At 34.8% G+C, this 26,905-nt stretch overlaps 1 protein-coding gene across 1 annotated transcript in view; it reads right to left on the reverse strand.

The window, feature by feature from the left end:
• Nucleotides 1-26,905, reverse strand: part of SLC25A12 (solute carrier family 25 member 12) — a gene marked incomplete at both ends in the record, with an annotated part of 67,103 nt that overhangs the window by 29,234 nt on the left and 10,964 nt on the right. The window contains 4 exons of the mRNA XM_084258382.1: nt 1,844-1,990; nt 7,391-7,530; nt 15,520-15,635; nt 19,532-19,674. Of these exons, the coding sequence (XP_084114508.1) occupies nt 1,844-1,990; nt 7,391-7,530; nt 15,520-15,635; nt 19,532-19,674 (546 nt within the window). The remainder of the gene's footprint in view (nt 1-1,843; nt 1,991-7,390; nt 7,531-15,519; nt 15,636-19,531; nt 19,675-26,905) is intronic.

The raw sequence follows: 26,905 nt of genomic DNA on the forward strand, positions 1-26,905 counted from the left end.
TCACAGATCAAAAACAATGGTTATTTAAACAGGATTTTCAAGACCCTCAACTACAGAACTCCCACTAGTTCTGGTATAAGAAACCAAACATTAACGTACAATATAAGAATCATTTCTAAAACTTGTTTTTTTTTTCCCATTACATACATAGAAAAGCCAGTGGTAAATTAAAATTTTAAAACTATTACACTGTCAGCTTTCCTAATGCTTTCTTTTTTTTTTTTTTCCCTTAACACTTTTTTAAGGCCATTGTTATAATCAAGACATTTGATAGTCCATGTTGGGCTCAATCTATATCATGAAAGTTACAATTACCAAAACTAAAAAAACTGAAGATTAAATCTAGGAAGGATTTATTCACCATAAAGTAAAAGTATGGAACAGTACATAAAGGGTTCTCTTGTGCCTGAGGAGAGATGGGGAGCAATGTGGCCTTTATTTCCATTTGGAAATACATTCATAGAAAATATTTTTAATAGTTTACAAAAAACTAACTTCCAGGAGTCACAGGAACCCATATGATTAAAAACATTCTCTATTAAAAATTCAAACAGATGCTTATGGAAATACCAGTGTGACAACCTTAATCATAAAAGTCTATTAAAAATAGTATAGATGATAATGGGCAAATGAACCCACTCCCAAACCCCTCAAATATGTGATTTAACTCAAGAGTAGGTGACATTTGCATTACCCTGAATTTGGATACCAGTGACCCAAAAGCAAGATTCAAATTATTTAATACATTCGTCCAAGAATTGAAATGGCATTTGATAAATTGAGGCTATAATAGGTCTACCTAACCCACTTGGAAAAGATTAAGTGGATCCCCCTCACTCTAAGGTAGTGTGAGAATCTTTCCCTCTAGGATTTGTCTTTTCTTCTTCCCTCTCTCCCTCCCTCTCTCCCTTTCCTTTTCTCTTTTATACTTTTGGCCTAAATATAAGGTGAGGGTAGGGGAGTGGGAGATGGGTGACAAGGAGGTGAAATGTATAGGAGAAAGTGACATGCTCCATGTTCAAATTCACCAAAGAAAAAGAACAGAAGTTGATCTTTCTACCCCAGTCTAAATCAGGGATAATGATCTTCAGCTGAAACAACAAAAGCACTCATTGGCTTCCCTCCATTTAAAACAAGCAGCAATCAAAAACTTATACATAAGTACAGCGCATAAACAAGAAGACTGGTAAGTGAGGCAAGTTTCACCACTCTTTGTGAGGAAGTGGATGACATCAGTTTGCTATTGGTCCAGATGATTACTTTATAGAGATTAGCAGTTTGACAGAACACAAAACTGTGTCTGGTCCATGCAGACTGAATGCACAAATGAAGGACAGAGAGAGGAGTGAGCCACCAAGACTGATGCCCACATATTACCTCCCTACCTTCTGCCATGGCCATGGTTATTAAAACACTGCAGAGGCCAGTGACGAACCCTCTAGCAAATAGCACCCTGCAGGGAACAAAGGAAGGAGCCATCCTTAACAAGGCTTTGGGAGCCTGATTGGGCAGAAAGAGGTCAAGGTGAAAGCAGGACTGTCTGGGAGAGGCAATGCCCAACCTTGCCTAAAAACTTCCTTGTTTCCTTTAATTGGACTCTAAAAATGGAAATAAACAACTTGGAAATAATTGAGAACAAGATAGTGGCTCATACAAAAGCTATGATCTGGGCAAGAACTGTTTACCATCACCCCCACCTCTCTTACACCTATTTACCTTCTACCAACAAAGCATAAAGTTAGAATAGTTGAGAGTCTGACGGGTCCAGGGAAGCAATCCAGAACCCAAGAGTACAAAAAATTTAAGGAAATACTCAAAGTTGAATTACTTGCTTTTTACTTACTGAAACTAAGTTCTCCTCCACAAAAGGAGTAAGCATGTGAGACCGAATGGTAACCATTATGTCACTGAAATCCAGACCAGAAATCATGCCACTTTTGCTTTTGTCTTTCAGTGCAAAGGCTTGTCTTGCATGTTCTAATTGTAGCTCCTAGAGGAAAAAGTTAGAAATAGGATTTTAGATAGGTTAAAGCACAAACCCAAGTGCATTTTGTAGAAATGGAAGACATCATTCCCCTACATGCACTCACTACAGAAATGAACAGTGTTCTGCTCTGAATTTACAACAAAACTTTTCTTTTTAAAAAGCATGTGTTGAGGGCCTCCCTGGTGGCACAAGGCGTTAAGCACTGCACTATGAAGCAATCCGCAGCCTCTGCAGCACGAGTTAGATCCCTGGCCGGCCAGGGAGCTACCCACATGGCGCAGCAGACCTCTCCTGTCTCGCCCCCTGCTCCTCTCAGCAGTGTATTTCAGTCAGTCTGCCTGTTCTGTTCCCCACTGTCTCTGGTAAGTCCTCTCACCCGCTGCACCTCTGGTCTGTACCTCAGCTCTTATATGCATAAGTAAATAAATCTTTAAAAATAAATAAATAAATAAAAAGCATGTGTTGGGCCTCCCCAGTGGCGCAGCAGGTTGAGTGCAGCGCTGTGGAACTGTTCCCAGCCTCTGCAGCACGGGTTCGATTCCCGGCTGGCCAGGGAAATACCCACATGGCAAAACAGACCTCTCCTGTCTCACCCGCTGCTCCCCTCAGCAGGGCATTCAGTCCACCTGCCTGTTCTGCTCCCACTCTGTCTCTGGTGAATCCTCTCACCCTCCCACACCTCTGGCCTATACCCCAACTATTGTATAAATAAAACAAAATCTTAAAAAAAATTAAAAACATTTATTTTCAACTTTTTAATTTTGAAAGTCTGCCCCCTACCCTCTCCAACAGAGAACACTTTTAAACAATTTTTTTAAATGAACCCAGTAAGAAACTCTACTGACTGGTAAGTGAAATATTTAGCAATTCTAACATCAAAATGATAAATAGCTAATGAATAACTAGTATTCGACTATTGCTCTGATTTGGGGTACGGTTACTCATAAGCTGTAAAACATTCAGAATATCTGAACTTCAGAACTACTAGGTATCCAAAATTTGTAACAAGAAACATCAATAAAAATAACAAAGTAGACCTCCGTGGTGGCACAGGGGTTGAAGTCTCAGCTATCAACCTAGCTCCAGTCTCTGGAACATGAGTTTGATCCCTGGCCAGGCAGAAACCCACATGGTGCAGGAGACCTTTCCTGTCTCTCTCGCTGCTTCCCTCAGAACATCTGCCTGTTCTGCTGCCCAGTGTCTCTGGTGAATCCTCTCATGCCCTGGCACCTCTGGCTTACACCCCAATTCTTGTATGCATAAATAAATAAAAATAAATCTTTTTTAAAAAGTGTCATTAATACCATAAGTACTGTGCAAAAGTCAAAATTAGGGAATTTCTGCCCTGGAAACCCAAGACATAATCCAAACTAACATTTTACAACATAATTATGGCACCATTGGATGCAATTTTCACACAATTTGCAACCTTGGAAATAATATTCATATCTAATAGTGTATTATAAATACTATTGATTTGTATTGCAATTTTCACTAATATTTATCAAAGCCTACAATTCAAAGTTGCTTTGCCTTTTTCTGATATTTAAAAGTTTTTAATAGAAGCCTTACATTTTATTAATTTATTTATATTTTCCTATGAATTTTGTGCCATCTCAATGGTAATTCAAACTATTTAGTAAGTGTTTGTTTCTATTTAAACTATAATTTGTTTTATATGACTTTTCTGTATTTGTGTGATAGTAAACAATAATACACATTTTGAAAAGTTGTTTTCTTTTTCTTAGCAGGTTGATAGGTCAGAAACAATTATACTAAATCTTTCAGTAGTCTTAATGGAAAAAATTAAGTGATAACATTGAGGAAATCAGCTAAACAGTTTAACATCTATCATCCAACATCTAAACATTTGGATCTTCTTGCAAAAAGAGCAATGGAAATAGAAACACTATACTCAAGTTGAAAATATGTGTGACATAAGAGTACAAAAATAAACAAGCAGCATGATTTGACAAAGCTTTCTCTTCCCCTTCTACTTTTTTTTTAAATTTCAGCTTTATTAGGTTATAATTGAAAAGTCAAATTGTAATATATTAAAAGTATACATGACTTTATAGGCACACTGTGAAATGATTCCCACCATCAAGTAAATTAACACATTATCACCTCACATATTTAATATTTAATCTTTTTTTAAGAGAACACTTAAAGTTTTACTATCAGGAAATATCAATTATACACAAAAATATTATCAACATAGTCAACATTAGATATTTACACTTTATTTATCTTACAACTGAAAGTTTGGACCCTTCTTCCAGACTGTCACAATAACCACCCTCACCCACCAACCACACACACACACACACACACACACACACACACACACCATACACTCACACAGCCCTAGCAACCACTGTTTTGTTTCAATGTGGTCAACTTTTTGTTGTTAGATTATACATACAAGTTCATCTATATTATTGTAGATGGCAGAATTTCCTTCCTTTTTTGGAATGACTATTTCATTATATATGCACAATAAGTATTATATATATATTATATGTAATATATATAAATAAATAAATATATATATTTATATATAATGACATTTTCTTTGTCCATTCATTTGCTGGAGGACAATTAGTTAGTTTCTATACCACAGCTATTGTGATAATGCTGTAATATACATGGGTATACAGATTTATCTTTAAGATAGTGACTTTGTTTCTTCTGGACACATACCCAGAAGTAAGATTGCTGGATCACATGGTAGCTCTATTTTTAATTTCTTGAGGAACCTCCATGTCATTCACCATGGTGATTGTCCAATTTACATTCCCACCAAGAGGGTACAAGAGTTTCCTTTTCTCTACAATCTTGCCAGCATATATGGTCTTTCTCATAATAGAACAAGTGTGAGATGCTCTGTCACTTTTGATTTGCTATCCACTGATGACTGGTGATGGTAAGCACCTTTTCACGTACCTGCTGGTCAACTGTATATCTTCTTTGGAAAAATGTCTATACAAAGTCCCTTGTCTATTTTTCAATTGGGTTATTTCCTTTTGTTATTAACTTGTATAAATTCTTTGTATATTTTGGATAATAACCCTTATCTGATATAAGATTTGTAAATATTTTCTTCCATTCCATTACCTTTTCATTTTGTTAATGGTTTCCTTTGCTGTATAGAAGTATTTTTTTAGTTGCGTGTACTTCAACTCATACATTTTTGGTTTGGTTACCTTTGCCTTGGATATCAAATCCAAAAAATCATTGCCAAGACCAATGTCAAGGAGCTCACCTGCAGTTTTCTTTTAGGGTTTTAACATTTCAAGTCTTACATCAAGTTTTAATCGACATTGAGTTGGTTTTTTTGTATATGGTATAAAAGAAGAGTCCAGTTTCATTCTTTGAATGTGGATATCTAACTTCCCCAATTTATTGAGGAGATTACTATTGTCCCCATTATTTATTCTTGTATTTTATGTTGAAAATTGACCACACACGTATGTGTGAATTTATTTCTGGACTCTCTTTTGTTCAATTGACCTGTGTGTCTCTTTTTATGACAATACAACACTGTCTTGAATACTACCACTTTGTAATATAGTTTGAAATCAGGAAGTGCAAGACTGCTTTAGCTATTCAAGGTCTTTTGTAGTTCTAATATTTTTAGGATTTTAGAATTTTCCTTTTAATCTTTGTGGAAAATGTCACTTGAATTATGCTAGGAATTACAATGAAGATGTAGATTGCTTTGGAGAGTGTGAACATTTTAACAGTATTAATTCTTCCAATCTATAAACGTGGAATATCTTCTCAATTACCTGTGTCTTCTTCAATTTATTTTTATTAATGTTCTGTGGCTTTTACTGAACAGACCTTTCACCATCTTGGTTATATTTATCCCTAAGTATTTTTTTAATGTTATTGTAAATGGGATTTTTTTCCCTAATTTCTCTTCCTAACAGTTGTTTGTTAATTTAAGAAATGCAACAGATTTTCATATATTATTTTCTAGCCTCCAAATTTACAGAATTTATTAGTTCTAATAGTTTATTTTTGTGGAGTCTTTAGGCTTCCTTATATATAATACATTATCTGCAAGCAGGTACAATTTTACTTGTTCATTCCAATATAGATGTTGCCTTTTTGCTCTGGCTAGGGCTTCTAGTACTTTCTAACAAAGAGGCAAAAGCAGGTGGTGATCTTTATTATTGATCTTAGAGGGAAAGCTTAGTTTTTCATTGCTGAATATATTAGGTGTAGATTTGTTGTGTATGGCCACTATGTTGAACTATGTTTCATCTATACATAATTTGTTAAGAATTTTTATCACGAATTTTTCAAATGTTTTTCTGCATTTATATCCATTGAGAGGATGAAGATTTTTATACTTCATTTTGTTAACGTGGTATGTCATATTTCATTATTTGCATATATTGAACCATCTTTGCATGCCAGGAATAAATCCCACTTGATCACGGTATCTGATCCTTTTATTGTATTATTGAATTTGGCTTGCTAATATTTTGTTGAGTATTTTTGCATCTATGTTCATCAGGAATATTGGCCATAAACAAACCCTAGAAATCTATATAACCCAGCAATTCCAATAATTCCATTTACATGAAATATCCAGAAAATGTAAATCCATAGAGACAAAAGCAGATTGGCAGTTGTCAGGGGCTGGGGAGAGGCAGAAATAGGAGTGACTGTTCAGTGGGTATAGGGTTTTCTTTTGAGATAGTGAAATGGTTTTAGAATTATATAGAGGTGGTGGTTGCACAACACTGAATGAACTAAAAATTGTACATTTTTAAGTGGTTAATTCTGTGTTATGTGGATTTTACTTTAATTTTTTTTAAAAAGAGAGCTAGAGAATTCCAAGAAAATGAAATTAATATAATATTCATGGTGTTTTAAACATTAAGACAAGATTTTTATAACTGAGGCAGTTTAAGAATAAATCACAGCTTAATATATAGAAAACTAAACAAATAGAAATCTAGAAACTCTAATCATTTTAGTCACACATGACATTTATAAAATTATAGTCATTCACATATGATTACTGATAAAACTGAATCATGACATAACTATGGAGAAGGGGAGACAGATAATGTCCTAGTCTGTGGTAGAAAAGGAAAGTGAAAGAGCCAGTTCTAATCCTCAATTCAGTTCAAATTCAATCAAAAATATCTAAGGATTAAAATGTAAAAGTATGAGCAAAAGTTTATTACGTAAAGCTATGGATGTAAACACTGAAAGAAACAATTGAGAGTTTAAAGAAGTTGTCTCCGGGAGCAGAAAATGAAAAATGAGGTGAAATACCACAGGGATTCCTTTATTTTTGTATTAAACAATACATACAACTAGAAGAGAAGGAGGTGGAAGAGGATGGATTGTACTTACAATAGTTATAAAATGTAAGCTCACCTGGAGAAACTGTGTGAATTCTGTGTAGTTAAGATGCTTCTTCCGATTGTGCCCAAAATGTAAGCGGATAAATTCACAGTCCCAGTTAAAAGGGATATGATGATGAATAATAGTCTGTCCAAAAATTTCTTTGACATTTTCTTAAAAGGGAAAACAAAAATAAATAAATTATATCTGGAATAAGTAGTTTAGTCCACTGCAATGTTCCTACAGAAAGAAATTAAGAGAAATTTTAAAAGTCAAGATTATCTGCTTCTATTAACTGCAAATTTTTTGGTGCCCAGAAACCCATGCACAGGAACACAATTGATAAAATATAATTTTACACTTAAGATTGTGTACCATTACATATAAGGCCATGAGATTCTTAATTTTTCTTGATTTAATTTTAATTAGGAAGTGATTAATATTTTGCACTATAAATGGCTGCTACTTTGCATTTCAGTATAAAATCAATAGTGTTTTCCCGGTTCCTCAAGGAGTCGAATTAAGCCCTTTATCAGAAGCATGAATACCTAAATTACAGTATAATGCAATATTTGTCATACTAAGTATGGTTTGATTGAGACTTGATTATTACATTCACACTAGCCTGAATATGTCTATTGAAGATAGGTATAAGAAATACTACCAAAAGCATATCATTAGCTCAGCAGCAAGCACCTTATTAAAAGCTTCTGATATTGTCAAAAATATGGTCTTGACACAAAGCTTCAAAATTCCCATAAAAACATGATTATTAGTCTCAACTATTAAAATATTTTAAGATAAGTGAAATTAGTGATTCACTTTTAAATAAAGGACTAAACACAGCATACTAACTTTTAGATAGGAACTAGTCACACAGTAAAATAATACAACCAAAACCCTCTGACAGCTTGTCTTCATGCACTAACAATGTCATTCACTTTCTTACACAGTTCTACACTTACTATAAAAGTCAAGTCACAAATGACTGGTACTTTAACAAGCATAGACTGGATAGACTAATTTAGAAGCTCATGCCAAAAAAAAAAAAAAATCATTAACAAAGTTAAGAAAGCAGGAAGCCTATTTTACTGATATCTTAAGAACAAAATTATTTTCAAATTTAAGCCAATTGTATTAGTAAAAGGGTTTACCATCATTAGCTACCAATTATACTAGAGAGTTAGTAAATTAAAATTTAATGTTTCATAATCTCCTGCAACTAATTCTAATTTCTGCAAATTCTTTGAATAAGATACAAATCTCACAATGTAAATGGCTTAATGGATTCCCTCTAGTTTTATATACCTTTTTTACTTGCTAAAAGCATTGTTGGGGTAGAGAGAGGGGGGCAATGTTAGAATCCTGAACTGGCAATCCTACCAGTCTGGACTCAATACAATATCTAAATAGGTCACAGCAATCAGGTAAGTAGGAAGAAGGCATTGGATGTCACTGGGGAGATGGGATTCTCACTTTACTTTCAAATGGAATGTAGCATTTATTTCTTGCCTAAAGTAGCAATAGTGTTTCCAGGTTTTAAAATCATGTCAAATTATTATCACCTACCATAAACACAAAATAAATATATGGGGTTTTGTTTCTACTAACAAAGAATTGACTCAATAGCAATTCATGTGACCCTGATCAATACAAAAAGACACTTAAATAAGCAAGTTGTGAAATATGTTAAAGTTTACAAGATAATTGAAATTATAAGGGTTGCAAAAAGTCTTTCAAACTAAAAATGTTAAGGCAGCTCAGCAAAGATTTTTTTAGGATCCTTCTAATATAATCAATTAGCTGTTTCTATTCCCAAATTAATTAAATTGATTTCTTATTTTTAACACCTAGCAAACAAAGTGTTAAATAAAGGAAACATGAAGACATTATGGAAAGTAGAATAGGGTACCTTAACTTACTATAAATCCAGTTAAAATTAATTATTAAAGGGAAAAATTTAATTCAAGGATAACCTTTTTTTTAATGTTCACAACTCTCTCTTATTTGATGAGATGTATATATATATTGCTTGCTAGAGAAGTTTTATATAATGGTGAATCAAAAATCCCCTTTATATGATCAGAAAACAGCAGAATCTTAAGGGTCAAACTATATCAAATAAATCAAAGATCCAAAGGCTTTCAAACAATGAAAATTTAATTTATGAAAGTTGTTTTCTGTCACAAAAAAATAATTATAAACTAAAATTATAGTATATAATTTATATTCATAAAAATAGCTCTAATAAAAATTTTAGCTAAAATCCTATATTTTGTAAACTCCCTAGCAACCTTCAAATAAGATCACAGAACATCTCTGAAACACTTAAAATGATGGCCAAATTACTCATAGTATCCTACACAAATATTAATTGTCTTTTCCCATGAGTATTTATTTGTACATTGTCTATTCTTCCATTGTGGTCATTTGGCCATTTTTTAATATGGTGTATTATGACATTATCATGTGCTGTGGTTTATTAACTGCCCCGACACCTTTAATTATTTTAACCATGTCACAGGCTACAACTTGAGTTACTAGGACTAACAAAATTTCAAACCTACTTTGGCACCTCTTGATATAATTCCACTTCCCTTCTGTTATTACTTCCACTATCAACTGCCGAAGGCAAATTCAGGAAGCTAACAGAAATAATTAGTACAACTATTGTTTTGAAATTCAATTCATAATTACCACTTTGCTTTTACCAGGATGTGCTTATGAAGGAAAAAAAAAATGAACAAAAGCTCCAGAACTGGAGAGTTTATACTTGTGTGAGACAATAGCTCACATAACTGATGTACTCTTTGTCTTATCTGACTTTATCAGTTTTGCATCACAGAAAAGGGAAGACCAACAATCTCAAATATACCCAATCCATCTAACAAACTGCATAGTAAATTTTCCCTTTTTCCCCTCAGAGAGAATCCCGTCTTTCCAGTGGCAAACAAGGGTGCTTAGTTGTTCACAGCACTCTGTAGAGTGTTATTTCAGTGGCCATAATTTGGGCCTGGATGATAGGGATATGACAGTCACATTATTGGCAGCATATGATCTAGTGTTTTATCCTAGGTTGGCATTGCTAAAGGAAATAGGAATCCATTTGTTTTCTGACATATAGAAAACAATACACAACTTTTTTACTTCCTGCAGAGCATGGGCTTAGGAAAGAAATGGTTTATAATTCCTTTGAAAAGGGAATTGGGGTCAGATACAAAAGTAGCCTGTCATTATCTTCTCTTTGCTCAAGGGAGAGGAGCACATAGATTTGTCAGGAGGGTAGGTAATAGCGATAACTGTGATTAAAATGTTCAGATTATAACCTTAGTCAGTTAAGCTGTATCAGTCACTTATGATGATTGGACTAGACGAAATACACACTGAAGCATGTACATTACATAAATTTGTCTTAACAGAGGTTTTAATTTCCCAGTGGCCCACAGTGTGTCTCCCCATCTCATCCACCCTCATCCCTCCCCTAGTCCTTATGGGAGCTTCCTACTGGTCTTGTTCACCTTTCTGCAGTACAAAATTACCTCTGACCGGGGCTGGCACTCTTCTCCAAGACTGCCGCCATGCCTGTTCCATGAATGAGCCTGGAAGGAGCTGCTGTACCAACGGTGTGGCCAGAGAACTCCTCCTGTAGGTATACAAGCCATCAGCCCTGTGACACAGCCCACCTACCATCAGCCCAACGACATCCTGATTCCAAGGATTCCAGCCCAGCAGGAGCCACTGCTTCCAACTTACAGGCTTGAGACCAAACATTTTTATTGTCAGGGGAAAAAAAATCCTTAATAGCTGAGATTCACCAGCACTGTTCTTTAAAGTGAAGTCAGAGAAGCTTTAGAAGGACTCCCATCATGAACAATAAATATCCTTGTGTATAACTGAACAAAAACAATGGCGAGACTTAAGGAAGTAAAGAGTTTTTCAGTGGAGGAAAACTTGGGGGGAAAGAGAGGAACAACTAAGAGACCAAAAAAAGAAAACAAAGGAAAACAAACAACAACAACAAAAAGATCAACAACAGGAACTTGCAGAGGAAGTCCCAACCAACATAGCATGTAGACTCAGTTCCAGACTTCTAGGTTCTACCTCCAGGTAGGTCTTTAGTTCCTGAATGACCTCCTCTGTTTTTCATAAGTATTTCTAATAAGCCTTTACCTACCTCCAGAAGGGACTACTGTACAGTCAGTCAATAGGTAGTCCTGCTGCCAAATAAATACAAAGATCCATTTCTCAGGAAAGATGAGTTTACATTTAAAGATAATCTGTGACTACATTAGCTATATGTTTCAAAAGCCCATCACCATAAAAACTAGTAATGCCATATTCATTTATTTTTTTTAACCTCAAACACTAAGCTACTCAAGTAGCCATATTAATATAACCTTCTCTGCAATATCTGAAAATTCTTCCTGATTTAATTTTTACCCAGGTGAAGCGCTAACCAGATTAAACTAAGTATTTTTTAGCATTAGAATTTCATATTATACCATGTCCATAGCTTCATTTCCACTGAAGAAGGTGTAACATTTTTCACATTTAGATCAATCTAATGTGCCTAAAACACCCAACAGTCTTCCCTTTAGGGAAAAAAATCTACCTTACAGGCACAAAAGGAACACATTTTTTATTGGCAGTACACTCTGATGATCACACAGTACAAAATCAAAAGCAATTCCTACTTTTTGAGGGTTCTACAGTCAGGGGGTAAAGGTGTACCCTTAAAAAAGTTACTTTTAGAGAGTTCCCATTCCTACGCATACACTTTGGGACACAACATTGATAAAATTTCAATGGAAAACTTACAATGTATTTAACACTTTATATTCATTTATTAGTTAGTAGACTTTGATGGAACTTTTTTAGAATGATTACATCTCTGTTAAAGCAACAAGCTTTTTTTTTTAATTTGGAGCAAACGCATGGCAGCTATTGACAACACAATGTAGAATATAGCTGTACTTTACAATCTCAACTAATTTTACTGAGCAGAATATCCAGTACACTAGTGAGTAGTATTGAAACCAAAGCAAGTTTATACTGTTTCTAACATACACCACTCATGCAAGGGCCTCTACAAGGCTCATGCCACCAAGTAGTAACAGATATACAGCCATTAAATAATTATCCACAGCATGCATTAGAAGTTTTATTACGGGACTAGTAAAGAGGAAACAATTATCCAAAGGCTTTATTCACTCTTTTAAAAACTCCAAAACTCTCTCCTGAGCTTGTACATTCTGAAATGAATTACCAAGTTCTCAATGTAAGTCCTCTTCCCTAGAGTAGAGACACTTCTAACAATAAAAAAAATAAAACTTATCCAGCACTCAAGTACAAGTAAATGTTACTGCTATTTATATAAACACTTGCAAAGATGCAGACAATTTAAGTATATAATTTCATGTGTATAAAAAGGATACCTTTTATAAAAAAAGCACAGATGAGAACAATATATACAAGTACACAGAAAACATTATCAATATAGTCCATGAGGGACTATACCAAAGAGGGACACCGATGGCATAATAATCTCTCCCCACTCCAGTACACCTTGCATCCAACATTCTCTCCTACTTTTCTCTTCTGATGTATACAAGAGAAAACTATACTTAAATAAGCTTCAAACTAGAAAACATAAGACCATTTGGGAAAAAGGATTTAGAGTTAGAACGGAACTAAGATTTCCTCTTACCTAAACGTGTATGCACATACACAAGTACAATTCATTATTTGTAAGTGGGTACAAACATGAAAACTGACCTTTATCACTGATCCAAAATCTTATAAAAATAAACTCCAAGTTAATTATTTCCTTATGCTGAAATTCTATAGTCTTGAATACAAGGTAAAATTTCTAAGAAGATCTTAGAAATCTTGGTAAGTAGCATTTGTTACATTTCAATGATTTTCCTATTTTCTTGAGAATGTAAAATTAAACATCCAATCCTTCATTATGATTTTCATTCTGGTTAATAAAATTTGTCTAAAAATGGAATCTCGAAACTGGGAAGATAAGGTAGGAAGGAGAATAGGTCAAGGTTCCCAGGAATCAGGTAAGCAACATCAAGAGAACCATCCATCTGGCCTGGACTCCAGGAACAATGTCAAAAGCGGGTAGAGCTTTATCTCATAAGAATCTTCCTATCTCTAGATTATGAGGAAGAGTGAAAGCAGGATTCTGCATGGTTTATATGTTCTTTAGTTCATTCTGGATGCTATAAAAGCTAAATCTGATTTCTATGCTTTTTAAATCCCAATTATATTTTCTTGAAATCCTAACTCATAAATGACATTCTGAGGGAAAATCTACAAAATGATGAAGCTGGGATCAAATAACTACTAGCTCACATCTGCATGAAATAATAAGGTATACATAAACCACTCAGCTTCTTCCTACATCAGTTTAAACTACTCATCAACAATGGCATGAGTCTCTAATGTTAGTCTGTTGGATGAACTGACTTGAGTGATTTATTTTTTAAAAAACAGGGAAAAATCAATCAAATGGAGTGGACACAAGAATAATGATGCCAAGATAGGGGGGGACAAAATAAATTACCATTTGTTTTTGGGAAATCCAATTCTGAAACAATGAGCACGTGACAGAAGCACCAGGATACTGTCTCTAACCCAGATATTTGTATCAAGTTATTTCCCACTCATTTCTACATATTTGGAAATAAAACATGTAAGCATGTGTGATATCTATGGGAAAAAATGCAGCATTACTAATTGTACAGATTCAATGCTGAATGATGAGATGATAAAGGTTCTATGCTTTAAATTATAGAATCTAGGTGCTTCTGAGGGAAGTCAACATTCTTTAGGAGACAGAGTAGGCAGAGCTTGCTCCAAAGCAGGAAGAATGCCAAGATAAATAAAGAAACCTAAAGGACTCCGCATAGGTATTTATTTGGGAAAATCTTCTCATACAGAAGACAGCTGGGTCAGTGGCAGAAGGAAGGTAATGATCAATACCAAGTTAGAACATGTGTCCAATAAGATCACTACTGGTTCTTCAAGTACCAGTACCTTCTCATCATTCTTACCACAGCAGTGATACTTCTTCCTTCAGGTTTAGCTAAAGGATATTTGTTTTAGAATTCTACAGTGAATATTTAGCTCTGTGGCTCAGAAAAAGCCTGATTTTCAAGAATTTCTCTACCACGCATTGATGCCAATTCACAGGATAAAAGGGGCCCACATTCAGCTTTATAAGTGAAAAATTTCTAGAATCTGTTCCACAACAATATGAATATATTTGACACTATTGAACTGTACACTCAAAAATGGTTAAGATGGTAAGTTGTTTGTTATGTGTTGTTTTACCACAATAAAAAAATACAAGTATTTTAATTTAAAAAGAAGGAGGAAGGCTCAAGGTCCTTGAAAAGAATTTGTCTTTTCAATTAAATACATTGTTTTTATTGAAAAGCCTGTTGCAGGAAAAATTAGCTGATACATTTACTAAACACAAATTCACTTCTGCAAACACATATCTTTAAAAAATTACTATGTGGCTACAGTTGGAAATCTAATTTATTGGCTTATTAGACATCCACAATGTGATAGACTATATGCCAAGAGAATTTCTACATCCAACTCAGATGGCAATTTTAATATTTTAGTCTTTTGTTTCCTAAAACCAAAAACCTAAAATAGAGGTTCATAGAGTACTAGAATTATTATTGCCTTAACTCACTCCTTTATCCTATTCTTGGTGTTACAAAGTTCATGGTAGCAATTTTCCACAAGATGCTACAGAGAAGCTCTGAACTCTACCCAAAAACTCTTAAAGAATGAGACGAATACTCCATGTTGTTCATGCTGTTTCATAAAGAGTTTTGTCCAGGCTGGCCCCAAACAAGAAAATTTTACACCACCTAGTTTAGGAATGTGTAAATGACTCAATGAACTGAAGGATCAGCATTCCTAGATTCCTTCATTTTGGCAAGAATCTAATGCTTTAAAGAAAATAAAACCACTTTACCTGTGCAAATCCTTTTAGGAAATTAATACTTCACTTATTGACTAGGTCCTAAGTAAGGTCATAAATAATAATATATTCAGTTATTAGATTTAGTAGTTATAGACTGGAACAGCCTCACTAACTTCACTTATCACTTAAAATCTTTTTTTTTCCTTACCAAATGTCACCTCTCCATTTCCACTCTTGTCAAACAATTGGAAAGCCACTATGAACATGGAATCTGGAGCACATAAAACAGATTCAAATGCCAAAAACTCTTGATAGGAGATCAACCTGGAATAAAATGTAAAATGTGACTAGCTGAAAAAGAAAGGGGAAACATCATTTAACTTGCCTTTACATATGAGCTGTAGTTCAGGATAACCAATTAATTGAGGTGACATTTTTCTTTGTAAAGGTATTCCAGATAATAAAGAAAGAAGGAACAAGAGAATTAAGAGTATTACCCTTAAGTGAACCCCTAAGAGATTAATGAGCCTGAGCAATAATCAAATAAGCCCTAATATCACAAGAGAACTAGACAGAGTAATTAAACCTGAATCTGATCAGGTCTCTAGATTAGAGTTTCTCAATCTTGGGACTACTGAATATAAAGACTGTTCATTCTTTTTGGTGGGAGCCTCCTGCACATTGTATCATGTTTAGCATCATTCCTGTCCTCTACCCATGAGATGCCAATAGTATCCACCATATTGAAAACCACTGTTCTAATCTAATCATCAATTTACAGAAAATGCAAAGGACAAAGGAAAATGTAGGGAACTACAAAGAAAACATACTACAGTTACCAAAAAATAATTTTTAAAGACCTAAATGACATAGCAATTAATTACAATATACAGATCTTATTTGGATTCCAATTCAAAGTAAAACAAAAAAATTTTAACTTATTAGAAAATCAGGAAATGTAAATACTGATATAAACATACATACTTGATGGTCTTAATAAATTTCTGTTTATGTATTTTTTTAATCATTATACAGATATTAGGGCAGTAAAAACAGTTATAATATACTGGGTATCACAATGATCATCCCTAAAAAGCAACAAGTAGTACATAGTTTTAATCTGTGAACTAAACTAAATAGTATGGTATGATCTGAAAGTATGAGAATGAGTAACATAGAGTACTAAATGAGGGAAGGAGTTACAAAAGATCTTTATTTCTACACTACATATTTCTGACATACTTGAAATTCTTATAAAATGAATTATTTCTTGAATATAAGAATGACTTAAAGAATAAAAATAGAAAGTTGCTGGGCTAATTATGAGTTTTTAAAATACCCACAATATCCTGTTTTTTTCCAAATCAAATCCTAGGAATTAGACAGCAAAAATACAATTGCCCTGAAATATAGAATGTGTAGCTTTAAAACACATTTCAAGCCCTGTAGTAAAACTTCTTGTAGTTATTTGAAGTCAAAAACTTTTTCCTTAACTAGCAAAGGTCATAAACTGTCCACTGGCAGACTGAATTTGGCCCACAGATGTGTTCTCTTTGGCATACGAAGTATTACTTCTTAACCTCATTCTCTGCCAACATTAGGAAATCATAAGACTTCAACTAAATATCCAGTTTCTGGCTTCTCTTGATAAACTGTGAACTGGGGAAAAACTAGGTTTCTGTTTCCAAGAAGCATCAGCACCCAAAGATCACGAACTGGAGTAAAGAAACCACTGCTTAGTACACACTTTAAGAGTTTGTTTTCTTTTAATGAGGATGAAGGGGCACTTTCACTTTTGAACCACACCTGCTCTCTGACATTTTATGAAGAATACATATCCACTTTATAATTTTGATGTATTGAATAATTATGACTTTTTTTTTAAATCTTGTACTTAGTTCCTTTCCATTCATTGAATGGAAACTAACCGCAAAACATTAATACCTAAATTTTACAATTTTTAAAACTGCCAATATTTCTGCATAAAGAGCTCTCTATATGCATGGAGAATATTAAAGGAAAACACTTGTGAAAAAGCTAAAGATAGGAAAACTATAGTTCCCCACATTGTAGGAGAACAGAGCCTCTAGATGAAATTTTGACTAGAGTTAAATATAGAAACTCCAGTACTAGAAGTTAGTTTCAAACAAGCAACTGTCTAAATATTTGAGATCAGATCACACAATAATAGTTCCTAAGATCTGTATTCACTGCATAAAATCATTTCACTTTCCCTTATACAACCAGAACTTCAAAGTTTAAGCCACAATCTCACAAATACTTGGTGAATAGATGGTTTTTACTCTTAGACAACCCATCATGCTATTTATATCATACAATACTGCTTCTATGTGACTCTCCACAGAAAGTACCTGTATCAAAACACTCTTATTGTACTATTTATTGGAAAAAAGAGACTGCGTAAGAGGAGAAAGAGGGAAGTTTCCATACTAAGAAAACATGTCAGGGGGTGGCACAACACAAAAGGGTATGGTATTAAACCATTCCAAACCTACTTTTCCCATACACTTATCTAAATTATTTAAACTTGTTTATACTACCTCTAATTCAGATTTGATCTTGGGTAATTATAAACAATATTATAATCATATTCATGGTAATAGAAATAATTTTTAAAGTCTCCTTATTTCCTACTTTTTCATAGGAGCACCTCAACAGGTAGGAGAAAGTACCTGCATCCTCCTGGAAGTCAGGGGATGTCTCTTGAGAGTCACAGAGCAAGGCAAAATTCTTCCTAATTCATACAAATGTCACATTCACTCCATCATAGTCATATTTGATTTTAATATAAATATGGTATGCTTTTTCTCCTTTAAGTAAACTGACACTCTAGTAAGATGTACCTTGTTATTTCTGTTACTGCACACACCCAGGCTAAAAATATCTCCAAGACGGAGAATCACAAGCCTACAGGATACAGTCAATGTGTAGCACACAAGGGACCAGCTCCACTCCAACCACAGCTCCAACAGCAGCAAAGCTATGCACAGCCACACCGAGTATTTGCAAACCCCTCCCCATACACACACTGCCACTGTTCAAAACACACACTGGTACTTTATGCCACTGTTGTTCCTCTTTCCTAGAATTTTCCTCCCTACTTGTCCAACTACCGGAAGCTCCTACTAGTCTTGTGAGAGCTTACTCAAGCACCACCTCTATGATACTCCTGTCCTAACCACCTAAAACAGTTAATCATGCTTTCTTAGGTGCCCGCTGTACATTTTATATACTTCTGTGATAGAACCTGGATTCAGAAGCATTATTTTTTTGTTTTTCTTTGCTTACTCATCCTTTCTCACTAGGTCATGAGCGCCTTCTTAAGGCCAGGGATCCTATTTTATTAATGTTTATATTTCTAAGGTCCAATAGTACCTGGCAATAGTGTTATTCAGTAAATATTTGTAAATGAATAGACAGATAAATTGTTATTCATTAAATAGTTGTAAATGAGTAGACAGATAAATGAAAAAATACCACTCTTTAAATTCTTCTCTGATTTAATTTTCTTCATAGAATTTATAACAAGTTTTAATTTGCTTTTTAGTTTTGTTTCTGTGAATTCATTCACTGAAGTAGTTCAAACACTTAGAACAGTACCTAAAATATACTACATACTCAATGTTTACTGAATGACTTAATGAAAGAAATACACTTCATTGGGCCTCCCCTGGTGGCACAGGCGGTTAAGCGCTGTGCTTTGAAGCTATCCACAGCCTCTGCAGCTCAAGTTCAATCCCAGCCAGCCAGTGAGGGTCCCACATGGCACAGCAGACCTCTCCTGTCTCGCCCGGTGCTCCCCTTAGCAGTGTATTTCATCTGTCTGTCTGTTCTGTTCCCCACTCTGTCTCCGGTGAATACTCTCACCGTCCCGCGCATCTGGCCTGTACCCCGGTTCTTGTGTAAATGAATAAATAAATCTTAAAAAAAAAAAAAAAAAGAAATACACTTCATTATCTGAAAACTATTCTACTCAAATTATTTAATATGATATATGATTTTTCTCATGTAACTTATAAAAGAAATACATGTCAGTATCATTGATAATAGCAATAAATAACAGTTTTTATAAACTTCTAAGAAAAAAAAACAGGTTATTAAGATTACAGTGCTAGATGGTCATAGGTAACTTATGGTTCTTCTATTTTAAATAAGATATTCAGAACATTAATTATCAAAAAATGTATAAAGGCTTTTACCCATCCTTGGTTTGATCAGCGACTCCTGCCAAGAGCTGCACAATCTTCGGGTTGCTATTTGGATCATTATATAGTCCAAGATAGCGCTGGACAAAGTCTTCAGGGGTCATATAATGTTCTCCATCGACCTCAGTACTGGCATACTAAAAAACAAGTAAAAAATGAAATTATTCTGTATCTTTTTGCAGCTTATGTTTTGTGAAAAGATAAATGAAAAGCCAGTGTCAAGATCAAAGTAAGGATAATAAATGCAGAATTTTTCTATAGACAGTGAAACAACAAAACTCCAGGGCCTGATTTGAGAACACTGGTAAAATATGCTATCACATGTATGAACCTTAAAAACATTATAAGCTAAAGAAGCCAGACACAAATGGCTACATATTGTATGATTCCACTTAGGTGAAATGTCCATAATGGGCAAATCTATAGTGACAGAAAGTAGAAGAGTAGTTGGCAGGAGCTGGGAGGAAGGGGGAGGATGGAGAGTAATTACTGTAAGGTAGATGGGATTTTTCTCTTTGGGGATAATGAACATGGTCCAGAAGTAGTGGTGATGGTAACAGAACACTGAAAACACTGAAATGCATACTTGAAAATGGTTTAGATGGTGAATTTTATCTCAATTAAATATATATGAGAAGTGTGTGTGCATGTATATACACTAAGAAAAGGTAAAGAAAAGTGAAAGGGCAGCTAAGGTAACCAAGACCTGAAAGTGAGAAAATATTCTGCCTCTCAGAGGCATACTGCCCATAGGAATAGGGGGGAAACACAGGGCCAGCCAAACCATAAGAGTGTAATGAATGAGAAGAGCATAACAAACAAGACCTTCTAAAATAGGTATTGATTCCAAGTTCTAGTAGCTAGAAAAAAAACACCAAAAATATTCTACCAGTTATGTCAACAATTTTTAAAAGCAAAGTAATACCTGCCTAACAAGTAAATGCCTTATTATTAAAGGGTTTACATATTATGGCATGACCAAACATAAACAACCAAAGTGCTCCTCTTTGGGATGCAATTTAGCAACTTCAGTCATCAAATAGCAACATGAGAAATTTTCCCAAAATTGAAGAACACATGGGCGACTTGTGCCTAGCACAATATATTAAAACAAGCAAAACAAAATCCACAACAGGACCTGGCCCATTATCATAAAATTACAAAATATTAAAATAAAGAAAAACAGGTCACCTATAAATAATTTTGAATCTCGGGCATCATGCTCCTCAACAGAAACACTGGAAGCTTGAAAGGAAGTTCTTGAAAATTTTGAGAGAAATGATTTCCAAACTAGACCTCTAAAATGAATCAAACTGGGGCCTCCCTGGTGGCGTAAGGAGTTAAGCACCGCACTACGAAGCAATCGCAGTCTCTGTAGCACGAGTTTGATCCCCAGCCAGCCAGGGAGCAACCCACATGGTGCAGCAGGACTCTCCTGTCTCACCCTCTGCTCCCCTCAGCAGTGTATTTCAGTCATTCCTCCTGTTCTGTTCCCCACTCTGTCTCTGGTGAATCCTCTCACCCCCCAAACCTCTGGCCTGTACCCCAGTTCATGTATGCATACATATTTATTTATTTAAATAAATAAATCTTTTTTAAAAAAATGAATCAGACTTTCAAAAAATTGTCAGGGTAGGTTAAAGAACTTTGAGATACACATGTTCTCAACATTTTTTTCTATTTGTACCCTTTCTCAGAAAGCTAGAGAAGAATTTACTCCATGAAAAAGAGAGCATGAACCAATAGGAAGATACAGGATCTAGGAAACAGAGGCTCCAGCCCAGGAAAGTAGCCAAGGGAACTCCCGAGATAATTGTGTTGCAGGCCTCTGGGGTAGCTAGTCGGGGCTGGGCAGACAGAGGACTCCAGGAAGGAAAACCATTGGGGAAATAGAATGTCGGGTTATGCAAGGCATTTGGCTTATATGGAAAGTAACACTGGGAGGAGTTTAAAACTTGGCTTATATGTCACCTTCTCAATGAGACCTACACCCTTTTACCGTATTTGGAATTACAACTCATGTCTATATTTGTATTCCCAATGCTTTTATTCTCCTCTTCTCCCCATGGGACCTATCACATTCTAATATATATTTTACTGATTGAAATATTTATTGTCTACCTCCCAGCTAGATTGTGTCACAAGGAAAAAAATCTTTGTATTGTTTACTGATGTATTTAAAGCACCAAAAATAATACCTGGCACAAAGTATTTACTTAGCAAATGTTTGCTAAATTAATGAACTGGTAATGGATATACAAATAAGCAAATGAAAAGATAGGTAATTTTTTTTTTTTTAAATAGAGGCATGTTTTATTTATTTATTTATTTGTTTGTTTTGTTTTGTTTATACATGCACTGGGTACAGTCAGAAGCGTGGGAGGGTGAGAGAATTCACCAGAGCCAGAGCGGGGAGAAGAGCAGGCAGAAGGACCGAAGTACACTGCTGAGGGGAGCAGCGGGCGGCAGGAGAGGTCTGCGCGCCATGTGGGACCCTCCTCCGGTGGCCGGGCAGCAACCGGGGATCGAACCGGCGCCGCAGAGGCCACGGGCAGCTTCGCAACCCAGCGCTCAACCGCTGCACCACTGGGGAGGCCCAAAATAGGTAATTTTTAACTATAAAAAGTAAATTTTGAAAAAGCACTTTTGTTATACAAAAACAGTAAACACTATCATAATATACACAACCTGGCTCAAAATAAACATATAATTATAATGTATTAATTTAATAACAATTATAAATATAATGAGAATGGAAGGAGGAGAAAGGGGGAACAAGTACAGTATAAGGAAACTAAGGCTTCATCAGCTACTTTAGAAGAAAGTCAATAATGTCTGGAAACAACAGTACAGAATTCTGGAGGTAAATAACCAAAATATTAGCTAAAAGTTGTTAAGTGGTTGCTTCTGACAAACAAGACAAAGACAATATGGATCTGAGCAAAGGACCACTGGTTTGCTTTTTGGTTAAATATTTTAATGTTTTCCTTTGTAAATGTGACTACTATACCAACCTACCAGCTGTCTCAACAAGGAGAGAATTAAATTAAAAATGTTTCCTTTGTTGTATTCTGAGAAACACCACAGAGACTATCACAGTAAGTACTCTATGCACCTACAATAAAAAGTAACTCAATGTGGACTGTGAATCCTTAGAGAACTCCATTCTTGTCCCAGGCCTCTAGATATTTCATATATTGACAAAGTAAAGACTAAATAATCTTTAAAGTTTAAAAAAATGGATATGCAAACACAGGGTTAAGAAAAGAATAAACTGTATGGTATTAAATCTAAAAGTGAGTGGATTCTACCTGCCAATTGTTTCTTCTCTTCCTTGTTCTTCAATGTATGACATAATCTGACATGTTTTACCAAAATCACAAAACCACCAGAGTTAAAAATTGAGAAAGGCACAAAGGAAGCTTCCAGTCTTCCTGAAGTCTACTACAATTGGAAAGAGGGATCAACACAGGGAAGTATAAAAATAAAATTTAAAAGAGACTGACTAGAATATGAATACCAAACAATGGCATGCAAAATGTAGTATGAAAACCAAAAAACGAGTGATTCATTCTAAAAAAAAGGTGGGATAAGATGGAATGGGGGTAAGATGAAGAAAATTATATTCACAATAGATCTTGGAAGTAAATTTCAATTTCAACTTCAAATGGAGAGAAAACGTTTTTCAGATTTAAAAAAAGGATAATGTGAACAAATACAGAAATAAGGAAACACATTTTTTATTCTTTTTTGGTGGGTGGAGTTAACTTAAGAGAGAAATGGTAATAAAGAAGTTATACAAAGATGTGTAGAAGGTGAAGCTGAAAAGACAGTTTGAGACCAGATGGTGGAAGACTCTGAATGCTAAACTGTGGGCTGTGGAATACCATTAAAAATTTCAGCAAAGGAGAAAGATACCATTTGATCTGTGCTCTCCCTGGTGACAAGGTGAAATATGGATGGGAAAAGAGAAAAATTGGGGGCAGGAAGACCAAGCAGTGGCTGCTACAAAGATCTAGAGAGGTTGAGGCCTGAATCCAGGCAGTAGAAAAGGGACAGAAAGAAAATGATAATTTTTACCAACTGTTAATGGCTTTCTATTTTACTGTTTATTATTTTAATAGTGTTATAGTCATACCATTCAAAATTCAGAAGCTACGAAAGGATACACAGAGAAGTCTTCCTCCCACCTCTGTCTCCCAGTCACTTAATTCCCTTCCCCACTCCAAAGGCAATCAATTTTTTGCATATGCTTCCAGAGATGTTACATATAACAAACAAATTTTATTTAAGTATATTTAACTTATATATAATTTATAAGTGGATTCTATCAATTTCTGCAAGTTGCATCTTCTCTTTCTCATTCTTCAATGTATGAGTCTGTTTTACCTATATCTATAGACACACAATGAAATAGACAAATAAGGGCCTCCCCGGTGGTGCAGCGGTTGACTGTACCCAGCGCTCGTATAAATAAATAAATAAATAAATAAATAAATCTTTAAAAAAAAAAAAGACAAATAATGTGTGAATATTCTTATCTATTTCTCTTTTTTTTACACAAATAATGACAGACTGATTACACTGTTCTTCAAATCTTGCATTTTTCAAATTTGGTCCTTTTGAAAAGCAATTTGGCAACATATAAGTACATATACCCAAATACACATACATATATAAAGAGCCATTAAAAATACTACATACTTTGACAAGGAATTCTGGGCCTGACTTCTATGAGAAAATTTTTAATAGGGAACTAAACACAAAATACTAAATAAGAAAATATAAGATATGGGTTATGATGATCCTTGTTCTCTCTTTTCACAATTGCTTGAGTGATAATTTAAGTAGCAGATGACAATTTTCAAAACAGGAATAAAATTCTGAAAACATTTCAGAGTTAGTATAAACAAAATTTGGCAATTCTTGTCCAAAGCTTGTCCATTCTTTTTGCCACAGAGGTATTTAATGGATTTGATTGCCATACTACCACTATGCACACACATACACACACACACACACAGAGTGTAAGTATACTGTACCTACTGAATCACCAGTTTTTCACAACATTCTTGCCTTTAAAATGATCAGGAAATAGAGCAGCCTTAGCACAAATCACCAAGGACACAGCAGCCAACAAGGAAGACAAATGCTTTTGTTGACATGTACTGGAACAGGCTTTGCCAGTATCTGGGGTGTTATAAATGATGCCAGAGAATCACTTACCCTGGGGTATTTTACTAATGTTTTCCCCAGCTCTCTTAGACTATTTTAACTGAAAGATAAAGTGTATAGCTCAGAGGGAAAAAGCACAATTCTCAGCCACACAGAGTCAATAGTTGACTTCTACAGGAGACAGTTAACTAATTAACTCATTAAATTAAAGACAATTACTTGGCAATGTCACTGAGCCTGGTGCCTGAACAGACAAAGCAGATGAGGGAGTTTAAAACTGAAACTACAATCTACCCATGGTTAGTAAAGATGCTGAAACATTTTATGTGCTATGTTCACCAAAAAAAGCAGATGCCTCAAAAACTGGTGATATATTTAAAACTAAAGTTTTTAAAATGCTACTAAAATAAAAATGATACATTTATTTTAAACACTTTTAATGCAGCATATTTTAATTGACTGAATAGTTTAAAAAGACAAAAAAAAAGTAAATATGGCTTCGAGTAGCACATAAATCAAGAAGTAAGAAAAGGTAAATGTTCTTATTGAAAGCTTCTCTTTCTACTATTGAAAATGAATTGTGTGTTTGCACTAAAAATAATAAATAACAACTTAAAACAAGGTTTTGGGTCTCCCAGGCTAAAATTTTTATTTCTCAGGTAACTTAGTTGTACCATAATATTCTTTCAATTTTGTTCTTACCAGAGGGTGAGTTAAAGTGACTTTAAATGAAATTAACCAAATATCACATCCATACTCCAAATAAGTTTAGAGTTAATCACTTGACATTTCAAAGATGTTTCTTAAGCACTTGCAAATCCCTCTGGGCAAGGAGTCAAGGACACATGAAAGACACAGACAAGAAGTAGCTGACAGTATCTGAACAAAAATGGGTGGTCTATTTCTTGACTACACTTTTTCCTAAACCAAATTCAAGTATTTGAATGTAAAAGTGCATATCACTTTCCACGTCTTTCTAGATATTGCTAGAAATATTAAAGTTTACATTGTCTACAGTTCACATGTGTTTCAAAAAGCCTTGACATTATGTACCTTAAGAAATAAAATAGATGTTATGAAAGATTAAAATCTTTATACATTTAATCAATATTATTGCTGGTAAAAGATGGTAGGGTTTCATATACAATAAACGTTGTACTTATACTGAACTACCTCTAGCTTCAAGTAAGAATATCATATCATCTAGAAATGTTTGCCTATCTTTTCAACAGATCAACTTATCAAGACTCACTTGACTGGAGTAAATTAGATAGTAGTAACTCCTTTGCAATTTACTAAATTTAACCTTAAGTAAACTTTAGCACGTGTGCAATATACCACACAAGTCCATCACAAAGTAGATTTATTTACATATAAACCTAAACTTCCATTGAGTAAGGGGGGAAAAAAAGGTCAACTTAAACTTTAATGACATAAGGAGTAAAAAACCCAAAAAGTCCAAATGATAAATGCTACCTATTTTTTTTTTTAAGATTTATTTTATTTATACAAGAGCCGGGTACAGGCCAGATGCGCAGGAGGGTGAGAAGATTCACCAGAGACAGAGCAGGGAACAGAACAGGCAGACTGACGAAATACACTGCTGAGGGGAGCAGCGGGCAAGACAGGAGAGATCTGCTCGCCATGTGGGTTGCTCCGAGGCCGGTGGGGATCAACCAGCACTGCAGAGGCTGCGGACAGCTTCACAGTGCTGCACTCAACCGCCTGCGCCACCAGGGAGGCCCAATGCTACCTATTTAAATGGTTTAAGTTCAAAACAGATTCTTTGATGTTTTATATTTGTAGAAGATTTTTCAGAGATTATAAAGGAAAATTCTGATCTCCTGTGACCAGAAAGCTGTCCACTTATAAAAATTATAGTGCATCAAGATAAAGGATTTTATTTTTAAGCATTCACACCAAAACCAAACTAATATACTTGTGGCACTACTTTTTAAGCCAAAAATTTGTTAAAATCAAATATTTGAGGTTATTTTTTCATTCACTTACAAATATTTATTAAAGAACTATGACTGCAGAATTGAGGCTCCTGGAGGGGTCATGTGGGGAGTGAGAAGCAAAAGGGGTAGGGGGCTCAATGCACTATGGTGGAGGATTATTGGTGCTTTAATGGTGGGTGTGGTGTGGTTAGTTACATCAGCAGACTAGTGAACCTAGACAGCTGAAAGGTAT

The sequence above is a fragment of the Talpa europaea genome, assembly GCF_964194135.1.
Source record: "Talpa europaea genome assembly, chromosome: 1".
In the NCBI taxonomy this organism is placed as follows: Eukaryota; Metazoa; Chordata; class Mammalia; order Eulipotyphla; family Talpidae; genus Talpa; species Talpa europaea.